Below are 13,075 nucleotides of genomic sequence, written 5' to 3' on the forward strand. Positions count from 1 at the left end.
AAGCCGCTCTAAAAATAGCCGGCTCAGATTTTAGACGTCCCTAAAAATAGGCTGAGCTGCTCGAGTGGCCAAACACTCCCAGGAATTTCCTGTGGGCTGCGGGCCGCGCGCAGGGGGGTCCGGGCTGGGCAGCCGGCGGGGACGGCCGGGCCGAGCCTTTGGTTTTCCCTTCCAAAGCTGAGAGCGAGCGGGATGCGGCCCCATTCCTCCCCTGGTCCCTTACTGGGCATGGGGTTGAGCCCTTCTCCTCCTGTCCTCCCTCCCCCATAACGTGCCGGGAGGTTTTCAAGAAGCTCAACCCCAATAGTAGACAGCGGAGAATCCACTCCTGTGGGAAGACGCAGCCCGCGATGGGGTTGAATAAATTGATGGGAGTCGTGGGGATGTGATGCCGGGGAGGGCTTGAGGGATTTGCTGCAGGGGGAGCAAAGGGATGGGGGTGAAGCGCACGTGGGAATGGGGCCGCAGCCGTGAGGGGTCGGGGATTGGAGCCGAAATGGGTCTGGGGTTGCAACCTGATGGGTTTGGGGTTGGAACGCCAGTGGGGCAGGGATTGCAACCCCATTGGGGCTGGGATTGCAGCCCCAGTGGGGCCGGGATTGCAAATGAAATGGGTCTAGGAAAATGGATCTGGGATTGCAACCCAGCCCAGTCCAAGACTGCAACCCCAATGGGTCCTGGATTGCAAACACGGTGGATCTGGGATTGCAACTCTGGTTGGTTTGAGATTGCAACCCCTGTGGGTCTGGGATTGCAAATGAAATGGGTCCAGGACTGCATCCTAAATGGATCTGGGACTGCAACCCAGCAGAGTCCAAGACTGAAACCCCAGTAGGTCCAGGATTGCAACCCCAGTGGGTCCAGGATTACAACCCCAATGGATTCAGGATTACAACCCTAATGGATTCAGGATTGGAATCCCAGTGGATCCAGGACTGCAACCCCACTGGGTCTGAGTCTGCAACCCCAATGGTTCTGAGATTGCAACTGAAATGGGTCCAGGACTGTAACCTAAATGGATCTGGGATTGCAACCCCAGTGGGTCTGAGATTTCAACCCCAGTGAGTCCAGGATTGCAACCCTAGTGGGTCCAAGATTGCAACCTCAGTGGATCTGGGATTGCAACCCAGATGAGTCCAAGACTGCAACCCCAGTGGGTTCAGGCTTGTAATTCCAGTGAGTTTGGGATTGCAACCCCAATGGGTCTGGGATTGCAACCCAGATGAATCCAAAACTGCAATTCCAGTAGGTCCAGGGTTGCAAACCCAGTAGGTTTAGGATGGCAACCCCAATGGGTCTGGGATTGCAACCTCAATGGATCTGGGATTACAAACGCAGTGGGTCCGGGATTGCATCCCCAGTGAATTCTGGATTGTGACCCCAATTGGTCTGGGATTGAAAATGAAATGGGTCAAAAATTGTAACTGAAATGGGTCTGGGGTTGTAACCTCAATGGATCCAGGTTGGATGGGGCTTTGGGCAACCCTGTTTAGTGAGAGGTGTCCCTGCTCGTGGAAGGGGGGGTGGAACGGGATGGTATTTAAGGTCCCGTCCACCCCAAACTGCAACCAAAATGGCCCCAATGTTGCAACTCAGACTGGTCCATTACTGCAACCTGGGTGAGTCCAAGGTTGCAACCCCAATGGGTCCGGGATTGCAGTCCATTTGGGTCCAGGATTATAATCCCAATGCATCTGGGATTGCATCCCAAATGGGTTTGAGATTGCAGCTGAAATGGTTCCAAGACTGTAATCCCAATAGGTCTAGGATTGTAATCCCAATAGGTCTAGGATTGCAACCCCAGTGGGTCTGGGATTGCCAATGAAATGGGTCCGGGATTACAACCCAAATGGGTCCAGGATTTCAACCAAAATGTTTCTGGGTTTGCAACCCAAAGGGGTCCAGGGTTTTAAGTGGGATAGGTCTGGGATTGCAACCCAGAGGGGTCTGGGATTATAATCCCACCGTGTCTGGGGTTACAACAGGAATGGGTCCGGGTTTGCAACCCAGATGGCCCCAGACTGGCCCTGATCTCACCCAAAACGAGCCGACGGCGAGAGCGGGGTGCTGCAGAAGCGGCCACAGGATCTACTTTGCGCACAGCCTCATTACCCCAAACACAATTAATTAGCCCCGGCCACCCAAGGGCTGGCACGCATCCTGCCACGCACCCACCCCGGTCCCCCCCCCGGGTCCCCTCGGTGCTATATGGGATCGGTGCCGGGAGGAAATTTCCTGCCTGCAGCAGTAGGGCACAGCCCTGCTGCACGCCGTTGCTGTGGGAACGGGCAAGCGGCTAATTAGATTTAATTAACGAAGCAGGAGGGGAGCGCGCTGCAAGCGGCTGCGGGGATGCTGCATCGCCTGGCGAGCGGGGCTGCGGGTGCCACAGGGTGTTGTGTGTTATTATTATTATTTATTTTTGGGGGGGGAGAGGGAAAGAAAATGGGTCCTGCAATCGGTGCTGCGCTTGGGGAGGGGGCCCCAGCACCCCAAACCCTGCTTGCAAATGATGGAAACCCCATAACGCAGCAAAGTGGGGGTGCCAAACCCCAAAACCAACCCCAGCGCCCCCCGAAACCCCACGAAAACCTTCCGACGGAGCCCAGCATCATCCCCAAACCCACCCCCCCCATCTCTCCCCGGCGTGCGCCAGTGGGCACGGCCACGGCGCCAGGCTCAGCCCCCGTCTCCCAACCCCGCTCCCCGCTGCTGCCGGTGCCTCGGCACCACCCGGGGCCGGGGACCACGCGTGCCACCGCCACGCGCCCCCGGACGCACGCACGCTACGCGCCGCCCGCCGCCTGCAGCCTCTCCGCGGGAGGGATCCATTTTTTTTTTATATTATTACTATTATGATTTGATTTTTTTCATACGGAATCGCCTCGCTATAAATAGACCCCTCTCTTCTCTTCTCTTCTATTTTATTTTATTTTGCTTTATTTATTTTATTGGATTGTATTGCATTGTATCGCATTGTATTTATTATTTCATTTTATTTCCTTTCATTTATTTCATTTATTCCATTTCAATTATTTATTCCATTCCATTTATTTATTCCATTTATTTATTCCATTTCATTTATTTATTCCATTTCATTTATTCCATTTCATTTATTTCATTCATTTCATTTCATCCCTTATTTCATTCCATTCCTTATTCCATTTCACTTCACTCCCCTCCGCGCCGCAGCGCTCCGGCTTTTCCGCGGCGTCACCCTTATTATTTTTGAAGGGGAGGGAAAACGTTGGTTTTTTTTTGGGGAGGGGGGGGGTGGTAGAGCCAGATTTTTTTTTTTTTTTTTTTTTTTGTTGCCTTCCCCCCCCCCTTTTTGGGCCGCGAGGGACGGACCGACCCCGGGACCCGCATGCTGCAGATGGTGAGGACTCTGGCGCAGTTCACCATCGCGCTGGAGGACATGCGAGACATCGGGGACGGCATCGACGCGGCCTTCGCCGCCGCCTCCGGGCTCGGGGGGGCCGCCGAGGAGCTGCCGGAGAAGGGCCGCGGGGGCCCCGAGGTGATGCCAACAAAAGGGGGGGGTCTGCCAAGAAAAGGGGGGGACCCCTCCGTGCCCCTATGCGCCCCTACGCCCCGGCACGGGGCTGGGTTTGGGGATGGAGGGGTCCTTTTGGGGATGCTGGAGGGTTGTTGGTTTTTTTTTTGGGGAGGGGGTCCGGCTGCGTCACGGTGGGGACACGTGCGTGGGGAGAAAGCCGCCGGGGGCTGGCCCACCATCGCCGTGGCAACCGTGCCTCCATCCTCATCCCGCCGCCCCCGCTTTTTGGGGGGGCTCCCAGCCGAAAAGCTGGAGGGGGGGATAGGGGATGGATGCGTGCACCCCCCCCACACACACACACACCCCCACGTTGATGTGCATGAGGATTTGGGGGGGTTGCGGTGCCGGGGAGGTGCCCCCAAATCCCCTGGCAGTGGTCCCCGAGGGTGCTGAGCAGCTCTGGGGGATGCAGGATGAGGCCGGGGTTTTGGGATCGGAGCGGGAGCAGGTGGAGGGCAAAACCCCACAGGGCGCATCCTGCCTGATCCTGCAGGATGGGGGCTTGCACCCAGCTCCTGCTCATCCCAGCGGGAATTTCCCCCCGGGATAACAACCATAAGAGCTGGAAAAATCCCTTTTGGGATGGTTGGGGCTCATCCCCCAGATGTAAAATCCCCCAAACTGAAACCCGTGGTGCTGTGCTGACCATGTTCAGCTCGCTGATCCCGCAGGAAAAATGTCCCGGAGCATCACCAGGGGGGAAAATGAGGCAGGGTCAGGGGCTGAGCACCCTATTCTGCCCATCCCAGGACAGGATCGAGCCCATCGCCAAAATATTTGACCCTAAATAATGTTTTCCTTCCTTGCTCGGTGGAGAAGGGGTGAACCCAGCCTGGAGCGCAGGTGGGGAAACTGAGGCACGGCTCCGTCCTCGGGTGCTGGGTGGCTGGGGGGGAGGATTGGCACCTAGGGAGGATGCCCTGGAAATTTGGGGTGCCCGTGGCCCCATGGGGAGCAAGGAACAAGCATCATCTGTGGGGTGCGGTTTGGGGCTGTGGGGCGCAGTTTGGGGCTGGGAGAGGGGAGATAAATCCTCACTTAAATCCCTCCAATTTTGGGGGTGCACAGGGACGGCGCTGGAGAGGGCTGGGGCATCTCCGCTGGCAGGGTTCTTGGGGGTCCCTGCCCCCATGGGTTTTGGGGTTACATTAACACCCCAAAGGTTTTGTTGCTGTTTAGGACCCTTTGAATGTCTCTGAACCCAGATCTGTTGGAGCATCTCCACACCCAGGGTCTTTGGAGCACCTCAGCACCCAAAACTTTTGGGGTGTGGGGAATTTGGAGCATGTTGGGACCCAAATCTTTTGGGGCATCTCACACCAGAGCCTTTGGGATTTGTTTGCATCAAAAACTTTTGGGGTTTCTCTGCACCAAGGGTCCTTGGAGCACCCCAGCACCTAAAAATTTGGGGTTTCTCACAGGCAGGGTCCTTGAACCATCCCTACACCCCAAAATTTTGGTATGTGGGGCCTTTGACCATCCCTGCACCCAAATCTTTTGGGGTATCTCACACCAGAGTGCTCAGGGTGGCTTTGCATCGAAAACTTTTGGGGTTTCTCTGCGCCAAGGGTCCTTGGAGCACCCCAGCACCTAAAAAATTCTGGGTTTCTCACAGGCAGGGTCCTTGAACCATCCCTACACCCCAAAATTTTGGTGCATGGGGCCTTTGGACCATCCCTGCACCCAAAACTTTTGGGGCATGACCTACTGGGGGCCCTTGGACCATCTTGCCCCAAGGCTGAGCTGCAGCCTGGATGGCACTCGGGGACACCCCCCCATGGCTGCTGCATTCTGGGGGGGGGGTCCCTGAGCCCTACAGCTACCCAGACCCCCACCCCCTGCCCCCGCTGCACCCTCTGAGCCCCCTCTTTGGGGTGCAGGGCTTTGGGGCCGGCCGGGATCAGCGCGGGTGCTCGGGGGCCGTGAGGAATTTGCGGCGCGGGGCCGCGCCGAGCGCGGGGAGAAGGAGGCCGCCGGCACCGACCCATGTAGGGCTGTGAGAGCTCCTGACGCGGGCGCGGAGGAAACCAGGCGTCTGTGCGCTCGGTGTCATGTACTTCCTAATCCTCCTGGATTCCTCCATCGGGGTGGAGAGGGAGCTGGACGAGCGCCGGGCTCCCGTGCTCGCACAGCCCCCCCTGCGCCACCAGCGGAGGGGACGCCTCGGTGCCCCGAGGTAGCCGCCGGGTTCCCCCCTGGCCCCTCGGATCGCCCCGATTTCATTTGGTTTCTCTCCGCCCGTGTAGGACATGAGGAAGCACGTCATCATGACGCTGCTGGACACGGAGCAGTCCTACGTGGAGTCCTTGCGCACCTTGATGCAGGTGAGGGGGCGCGGAGGGGGCGCGGGCGGGTGACACGCGGTGGCCCCGGCACCGCCTCGACGGGGCGCACGGCGGGGAGAAAAACCCCACTGGGGACGTCCGGGGGTGTCACAGCGGGGTTGTCCCTTCCTCCTGAGCGTCCCCTGGACCTGAATTTGGAGCCCTGGTGTTGGGATGGGGAGGGGACCGGTGGCAGTGTTGGGGACAGCGGGACCGGTGGTGGGAGAAATATGGAAAGCAGCACTGCTGGGGATGGGGTGTGGGGTCACCTCCACCCCCAAATCAACCCCATAACTGTTCCGGATCTGCTGTCACCTGGGGAGTGTCATGTCCCTGAGCTTGTTCCCATGCTCGCTCCCCAAAACCCCTCCCTTGCACCTCCTGGGGCCCCCACCGGTGCGCGTCCTGCATCGGGGGTCTCCAAACCCACCCCATCCCCGACACCCCCCTCATTTTCTGGTCTGCTCCAGCTCCCACAGCCATGGGCCAGGGACTTTTTTAGGTCCCCCTTTTTTTTTTTTTTTTTTAAATGAGCTAATTCCAACCCCTGAGCATCATCCCAACACCTGGCTTGGGGTTCCCAAGAAGTCCCCATCCAGATGGTGCGCAGGAGGAGAGGACCCCTCAAGGCTTCTCTTTTTGGCTCGGAGGGGCAAAAGGAGCCTGGTCTGGGTCTTATTTTGGGGGAACTGTGCACATTTCATGGTCAGAACGTGTCTGTGCTGGTCTCTGGGAACTGTTTGTGCTCTTCTCCCCATCTGGTCCCCCACTCGCCCAGTTTCATGCTGGGTGGGGTGCGGGGACCAAATCTGGCCCAGCCCAGCTCCCTCTGGAGGTGTTGGCCCCGTTGGGTTTGGAGCTTTGGGAAGGATTTGACCCTTCTAAATTGGGTCTCCGTGACATTTCCACCATCAGCCTGGGGAACCTCATCCTTGGTGGGGATTCCTCCCTCGCCGGCTCAGATGGGGGCACCTGAAGCAGCACCGAGTGGGTCCTGGCCTCGCTGCTTAGCTCCCCATGTCCTGGAGGGCTTGAGAAAGTGGAACCACTTGGAAAGTGGTTTTGTAGAGCCCTGCTGCCCCCGAGCATCACTTGTTGGCCATTGCCAAGGGAGGTTGGTGGGCGAGGTGGTGCTCCAGAGCTTGACCCAGCACATCCACCCTGCTGGTTCAGCCCCTCCTGGTCCCAAACACCCTAAATCCCACCAAGAACCAGCAGATTCGGTTGTTCTGCCCCGATTTCCCATCTGGATAACGCAGAGGGGACCAAAATTCACGACAGCAAAGGGTTGGAGGCCGTTGAGGCCATGGCTGGGGGACAGAGGACAAAGTGCTTTGAAGGTTCCTTGTCCAAACCCGATACTGAAATGGAGATACAATGGATGGGATGGGGTCCAGGAGAAGTGGGGTGCCCAAACTGCTGGTCTAATCCTTCTGATGGGTCCCCAAAGTCGTGCAGGACCCAGGGTTGATGCCTCCTTGGGCATCCCAAACCTTGTCTGGGCTCCCCAGGGACCCTCCTGCTGCAGGATGCTGTGGTTCCCGGTGCTTAAATGGGTTGAACAATGAAACCTGGGGAGGTGGAAACAAAAAACCTGTGGGTGCCCCAGCGCTGACCCTTCCCCGCAGGGTTACATGAAGCCGCTGAAGCAGCCGGAGAACTCGCTGCTGTGCGACCCGTCCCTGGTGGATGAGATCTTCGACCAGATCCCCGAGCTGCTGGAGCACCACGAGCAGTTCCTGGAGCAGATCCACGACTGCGTGCAGAACTGGCACGAGAAGCAGAAAGTGGGCGACCTCCTGGTGCAGTCGGTAGGGCCCGACCCCCATCCCGTAGCGGGGTGGGGATGAGAAGGGTCCATCCCGAAGCTCCCCCCTGCGCCCAGGCTTTGCTTTTGGCAGGGAAAAAACCCGGGAGCGGGGAGCAGGGGGATGACGGAAGGACGGGCAAACCACGTCGGGGATGGGGAGAGACGATCTCCAGGCCCTCGGTCTGCTTTAGCTTAACGGGGGCTCTGCAGCTCGGCGTTTCTGCCTCGAGCAGCAATGTCAGGCCTCAGGCATCGAGGCGGGGAGCTGAGCCTGGGCAGATCCCACACGGGCGCCGTTAACCCTTGGGACAACTCCTCCGGCCCCAAACGTGCCCGGAGGTGTGGGGGAACCCCGTGCCGAGCCCCTTTTTTTGCCTCTTTTTTTTCCACCCTCCTCCCCAGTTCTCCAAGGACGTGCTGGTGAACATCTACTCCGCCTACATCGATAACTTCCTCAACGCCAAGGACGCCGTCCGGATCGCCAAGGAGGCACGGCCGGCGTTCATCAAGTTCCTGGAGGTGGGTGTGGGGGCCACTGGGGGAGCAGAGTCAGGGTTAATGGGATTAAACTGGTTATCCATGGCCAAACTGGGATTTTTCCAGCCTCTTTTGTTGTGGGGAGCGTGGTCTGGTGAGCCAGAATCACTCCGGATGGTGTCAAAAGGAGTGCCCAAGACCCCAAAGTGTTGTTGCTGCAGGTCCAAGGCTGGTGTCACAGCGTGTGTCCTCCTAACGGGCCCGTCCTTGTCCCCACTGATTTTTTTTTTTTTTGCTTGTTTTTGCAGCAAAGCATGCGGGAGAACAAGGAGAAGCAGGCTCTGTCCGACCTGATGATCAAGCCCGTGCAGAGGATCCCGCGGTACGAGCTGCTGGTGAAGGTAGGAGGAGCGGCGCCGGGACGGGGTCCATGCCGTCCTGGGAGCGGGTGAGACCATGGCTCATCCCCCCCTCCTCGTTAAGGGCAGCTTTTAGGGCCGTCCCGTCCCTCCCAGCCCTTTCTTCCTCCCTCGACACGAAATCCACAGCTCGGTGCGCCCCCAGACCGCCGTGGCTGGGTGGGGGGGCTCGGCGAGGGGGTGGCACCGCGGTGACATCCCGGCGGTGTCCCCACATCAGGACCTGCTGAAGCACACCCCCGAGGACCACCCCGACCACCCCTTCCTCATCGACGCCCAGCGCAACATCAAGCAGGTGGCCGAGAGGATCAACAAGGGGATGAAGAGCGCCGAGGAGGTGGAGAGGAACGCCCGCATCGTGCAGGAGATCGAGTCCCACATCGAAGGGATGGAGGACGTACGGATGGGGGGGCTCGGTGTGGGGTCCTGGGTGGCCGTGGGCGAGGGTGATGGGGGTGCCAGCTGCGGGGAATTGGGGACACCCAGCCTGGCCGAGCCTTTCTGCAGCCCTGCTGCACCCAAGGGTGCTGCACCTACACCCAGCACCAAACGCCAATGGGGTGGGTCTTTCCTTTTGCCCCAAAATGAGCCATTTTTGCTCTTTATGGGTTGAACGAGGTTGGGCCACTTGTTTTCTCATCCAGGTCCTGCTTTCCTCATCCTCACTTGCTGGGAGGTTTGGGAAGGGGACAGGGTGACGGCTCGGTGCCAGGGGGGTGCAGGGGCAGGGATGAAGCCACTCACGAACCTCCTCATCCCCACAGCTCCAGGCCCCGCTCCGCAGGTTCCTGCGCCAGGAGATGGTGGTGGAAGTGGTAAGAGCGGGGTGGCATCATGTCCCTTGTCCCCACGGCGTGTCCGCCCAGGCAGCAGAGTGGTGCTGAGCACCAAACGGGGCAGGGGGTGGCTGCGATCGTGGGCTGAGTGTGCGTGGGGAGCCGTGGGTGGGTGGGTGGAGATGGATAAGGATGGAAATGGGTGAAGGATGGATGGATGGATGGATGGATGGATGGATGGATGGATGGATGGATGGATGGATGGATGGATGGAAATGGATGGAGATGGATAAGGATGGAGATGGATGGATGGATGGATGGATGGATGGATGGATGGATGGATGGATGGATGGATGGATGGATGGATGGATGGATGGATGGATGACAGATGATGGACGCACACATGGATGGAGGGAGGTATGGAAGGAGATGACATAAAACTCCCGAACTACATGGGGAAAGATGAGATGGGCTTGGGACAGGGACAACCTGCAGCAGCCTGGGTTCAGGGATGGACAGAGGGGTTGAAGGTAGGGACCCCAGAGGTCCTGGCATCCCATGGGCTCCTTTGAGCACCATTTGGGGAAACTTAGGCAGGGGTGGGTGCCACCAGCATTCACCCTCGTGTCTCCTGCACCTCCGCAGAAGGCGGTGGGTGGGAAGAAGGACCGCTCGCTCTTCCTCTTCACGGACCTGCTGGTGTGCACCACGCTGAAGCGCAAGTCGGGCTCCCTCCGCCGCAGCTCCATGAGCCTGTGAGTGCCGCCGGGCGCGGGGGACACCCCGGCGCCCCGTGGCCGGGGGCACACCCAGCTGGTTCCCTCGCCCATCGCAGCTCTCTGGGGTTATCCCACCTCCTCGGGGTGTCCCTGGTGGGCTGGGATGGTTTTAGGGCGCTGGGGATGGTGCCCGGGTGCAGGCGAGGCTCAGCCAGCCCCTGCCCCGCAGGTACACGGCGGCCAGCGTCATCGACACCGCCAGCAAGTACAAGCTGCTCTGGAAGTTGCCGCTGGAGGACGTGGACATCGTCAAAGGTCTGTCACTGCCTGCTGTCATCCCCACACCCCAAAACCCATTGCTCACCCCCAGCTGAGGGTGATGGGCTCAAGGGATCCCATAACTGGAGGTGGCACCGCTCCGGCTAAAAGAATTTGGGGACAAGGCTCCTCTGTGGGGTGCTGGGGAGGAAGGGGTTAATGCCGTGTGGCCATGTCCCCATGCAGGTGCCTCGCAAGCCACCAACAGGGAGAGCATCCAGAAGAGCATCAGCCGCCTGGACGAGGACCTCAACACGCTGGGGCAAGTCAGCAAGCTGTCGGAGACCCTCAGCTTCCCCCACCAGGTACGGGGACGGCGCCACGGTGGTGGTGTCCCCCATGGGACATGCTGGGATGTCCCCTGGAGGGGTGGTGGCCGTGGTGAAATGACCTTGGTAGGGCTGGTGGCCATGGTCAATGGACCTTGACTGGTCTAAGGACCTTGGGAGGGCTTTTGTCATGGCCAAAGGACCTTGGGAGGGCTGGTGGCTATGGTCAAAGGACCTTGACTGGTCAAAGGACCTTGGGAAGGTTGGTGGCCATGGTCAATGGACTTTGGTAGGGCTGTTGTCATGGTCAAAGGACCTTGGGAGGGCTGGTGGCCATGGTCAAAGGACTTCAGGAGGGCTGTTGACTGTGGTCAAATGACTTTGGGAGGGCTGGTGGCTGTGGTCAAAGCACCTTGACTGGTCAAAGGACCTTGGGAGGGCTGGTGGCCATGGTCAAAGGACCTTGACTGGTCAAAGGACCTTGGGAAGGTTGGTGGCCATGGTCAATGGATTTTGGTAGGGCTGTTGTCATGGTCAAAGGACCTTGGGAGGGCTGGTGGCCATGGTCAGAGGGCCCAGCTGCCACCAGCCCTGCAGAGGATGCTCAAGATGCAACGTGGGCGCACGGCTGGGGTGTCCCCGCTGGATCCTGATGCCATCGTCCCCCTGCCCAGAGCCTGGACGACGTGATCAAGGACCTGATGGCCGCCATCCACCGGGAGCTGGCGGAGAAGCAGTCCCTGTCCTTCAGCATGGCCTTCCCCCCCAACAAAGTGGAGCTCAGCGCCGCCAAGGCCGACGGCACCGAGTCCTTCATCTTCGAGTTCCCCAACCCCGACGCGCGGCTCGGTTTCGAGCAAGCCTTCGAGGACGCCAAGAAGAAGCTGGGTAAGGCCGGGACGCGGGGTGGGACGCCCAAATGGGCTCAGCACCATGCCCGACGTTGGCAGAACCACCTCCTTCTCACCTTATTTTCCCAGCTTCCAGCAAAAACTGCCTGGACCCGGAGTTCCTCAAGGCCATCCCCATCATGAAGACGAGGAGCGGGATGCAGGTTGGTCCTCCTGCCCCTCCCGGACCTCCCCGGGAGGGTTTTATTTAAGCATCCCCCTTGATTATTGGGATGCCAGCTTGCCGCCGCCTTGCTGCTGCCTTTCCCAAGTGACCTCTCCTTGTCTTTTGCCCCCTTGCAGTTTTCTTGTGCTTCTCCCAGCCACAGCAGCCCGGAAAACGCCCACGAGGTCTGGGTGTGCAACAGCGACGGCTACGTGGGGCAGGTCTGCCTGCTCAGCATCCGCAAGGAACCCACCGTCGAGGCGTGCATCGCCGTCTGCTCGGCCAGGATCCTCTGCATCGCCTCCGTGCCCGGCCTCAAACGAGCCTACAGGTACGGCACCGGCACCGTGCGCCCTCGGCACCGGCGTCACCACGTCCCGGTGCTGGAGCTGCGGCTGTCCCCGCGGCAGGGAACGCGCCGAGCCCGTGGCCAGCCCGTCCTCGGAGCCGGCCCCGGCGCAGTTGGAGGACGCGGGGCCACAGCAGTGCCTGCACATCTCCATCTCGGGCTCGTCGTTGGAGCTCTCCGAGCCCGTCGACAGCGCCCACAGGGAGCTGGTGCCCTTCGACAGCGACGACACGGACGACGAGTCCTCGCCCAGCCCCTCGGGCACGCTGCAGAGCCAGGCCAGCCACTCCACCATCTCCTCCAGCTTCGGCAGTGAGTTGCCCCCGTTGGCCCCTAATTAAGGAAAATGCATTGTTTTGCCCCAAAACGATGGGCAGCGCTGATTGTCCCAGCAGTCGGTCCCCACTCTGCCTCGAGTTTGTTGCACATCGCAAAAAAAAGGGGTTCCTTTTGCCTTTTAAGATGAAGAAGCCCTGGGAAAAGAGATAGGGATGTCCTAATTTGGAGCCTGTGATGCTGTTGGGGCAGCAGCTTGTCCCCCGTTTGGGGTAAATTCTGGTGTGTTTTGGGGTCAGCATCCGTCCCTCCTTCCCCACATCGCCACGACAGCCCGGGGCGCAACGCCCCATGCTCTCCTCCCCATCCCCATGGCCATCGCTGGGTGTTCACCACCCAACCTTCCTCCTCACCCCTTCCAGACGAGGAAATCCCGAGCTGCAAGGAGGCGGCGGCGGAGACGACGAGCTCGGAGGAGGAGCAGGAGCCCGGCTTCCTCCCCCTCGCCACCACCTTCGGGCAGAGCCGGCACGGCGAGAGCCCCACGGACGGCCGAGCCCTGCGGCGCTCCAGCCGCGGCTCCTTCACCCGGGGCAGCCTCGAGGACCTGCTGAGCCTCGACCCCGAAGCCTACCAGAGCTCCATGTGGTTGGGCACCGAGGACGGCTGGTGCGTGCCCGGCGAGGAGGGACCTCGATTGAGGCTCCCCCGGGTTTTAGGGGA

The 13,075-nt window shown here is 59.8% G+C and overlaps 1 protein-coding gene across 1 annotated transcript in view; it reads left to right on the plus strand.

The window, feature by feature from the left end:
* ARHGEF17 (Rho guanine nucleotide exchange factor 17) overlaps positions 1–13,075 on the plus strand; it is a 36,772-nt gene that overhangs the window by 16,090 nt on the left and 7,607 nt on the right. Inside the window, exons 2-15 of the mRNA XM_072032927.1 lie at positions 5,806–5,883; positions 7,512–7,694; positions 8,096–8,212; positions 8,479–8,571; positions 8,810–8,986; positions 9,354–9,404; positions 10,011–10,120; positions 10,314–10,399; positions 10,589–10,707; positions 11,346–11,559; positions 11,652–11,725; positions 11,865–12,058; positions 12,138–12,388; positions 12,775–13,021. Of these exons, the coding sequence (XP_071889028.1) occupies positions 5,806–5,883; positions 7,512–7,694; positions 8,096–8,212; positions 8,479–8,571; positions 8,810–8,986; positions 9,354–9,404; positions 10,011–10,120; positions 10,314–10,399; positions 10,589–10,707; positions 11,346–11,559; positions 11,652–11,725; positions 11,865–12,058; positions 12,138–12,388; positions 12,775–13,021 (1,994 nt within the window). The remainder of the gene's footprint in view (positions 1–5,805; positions 5,884–7,511; positions 7,695–8,095; positions 8,213–8,478; positions 8,572–8,809; positions 8,987–9,353; positions 9,405–10,010; positions 10,121–10,313; positions 10,400–10,588; positions 10,708–11,345; positions 11,560–11,651; positions 11,726–11,864; positions 12,059–12,137; positions 12,389–12,774; positions 13,022–13,075) is intronic.

Source organism: Anas platyrhynchos, chromosome 1, assembly GCF_047663525.1.
Source record: "Anas platyrhynchos isolate ZD024472 breed Pekin duck chromosome 1, IASCAAS_PekinDuck_T2T, whole genome shotgun sequence".
NCBI lineage: Eukaryota > Metazoa > Chordata > Aves > Anseriformes > Anatidae > Anas > Anas platyrhynchos.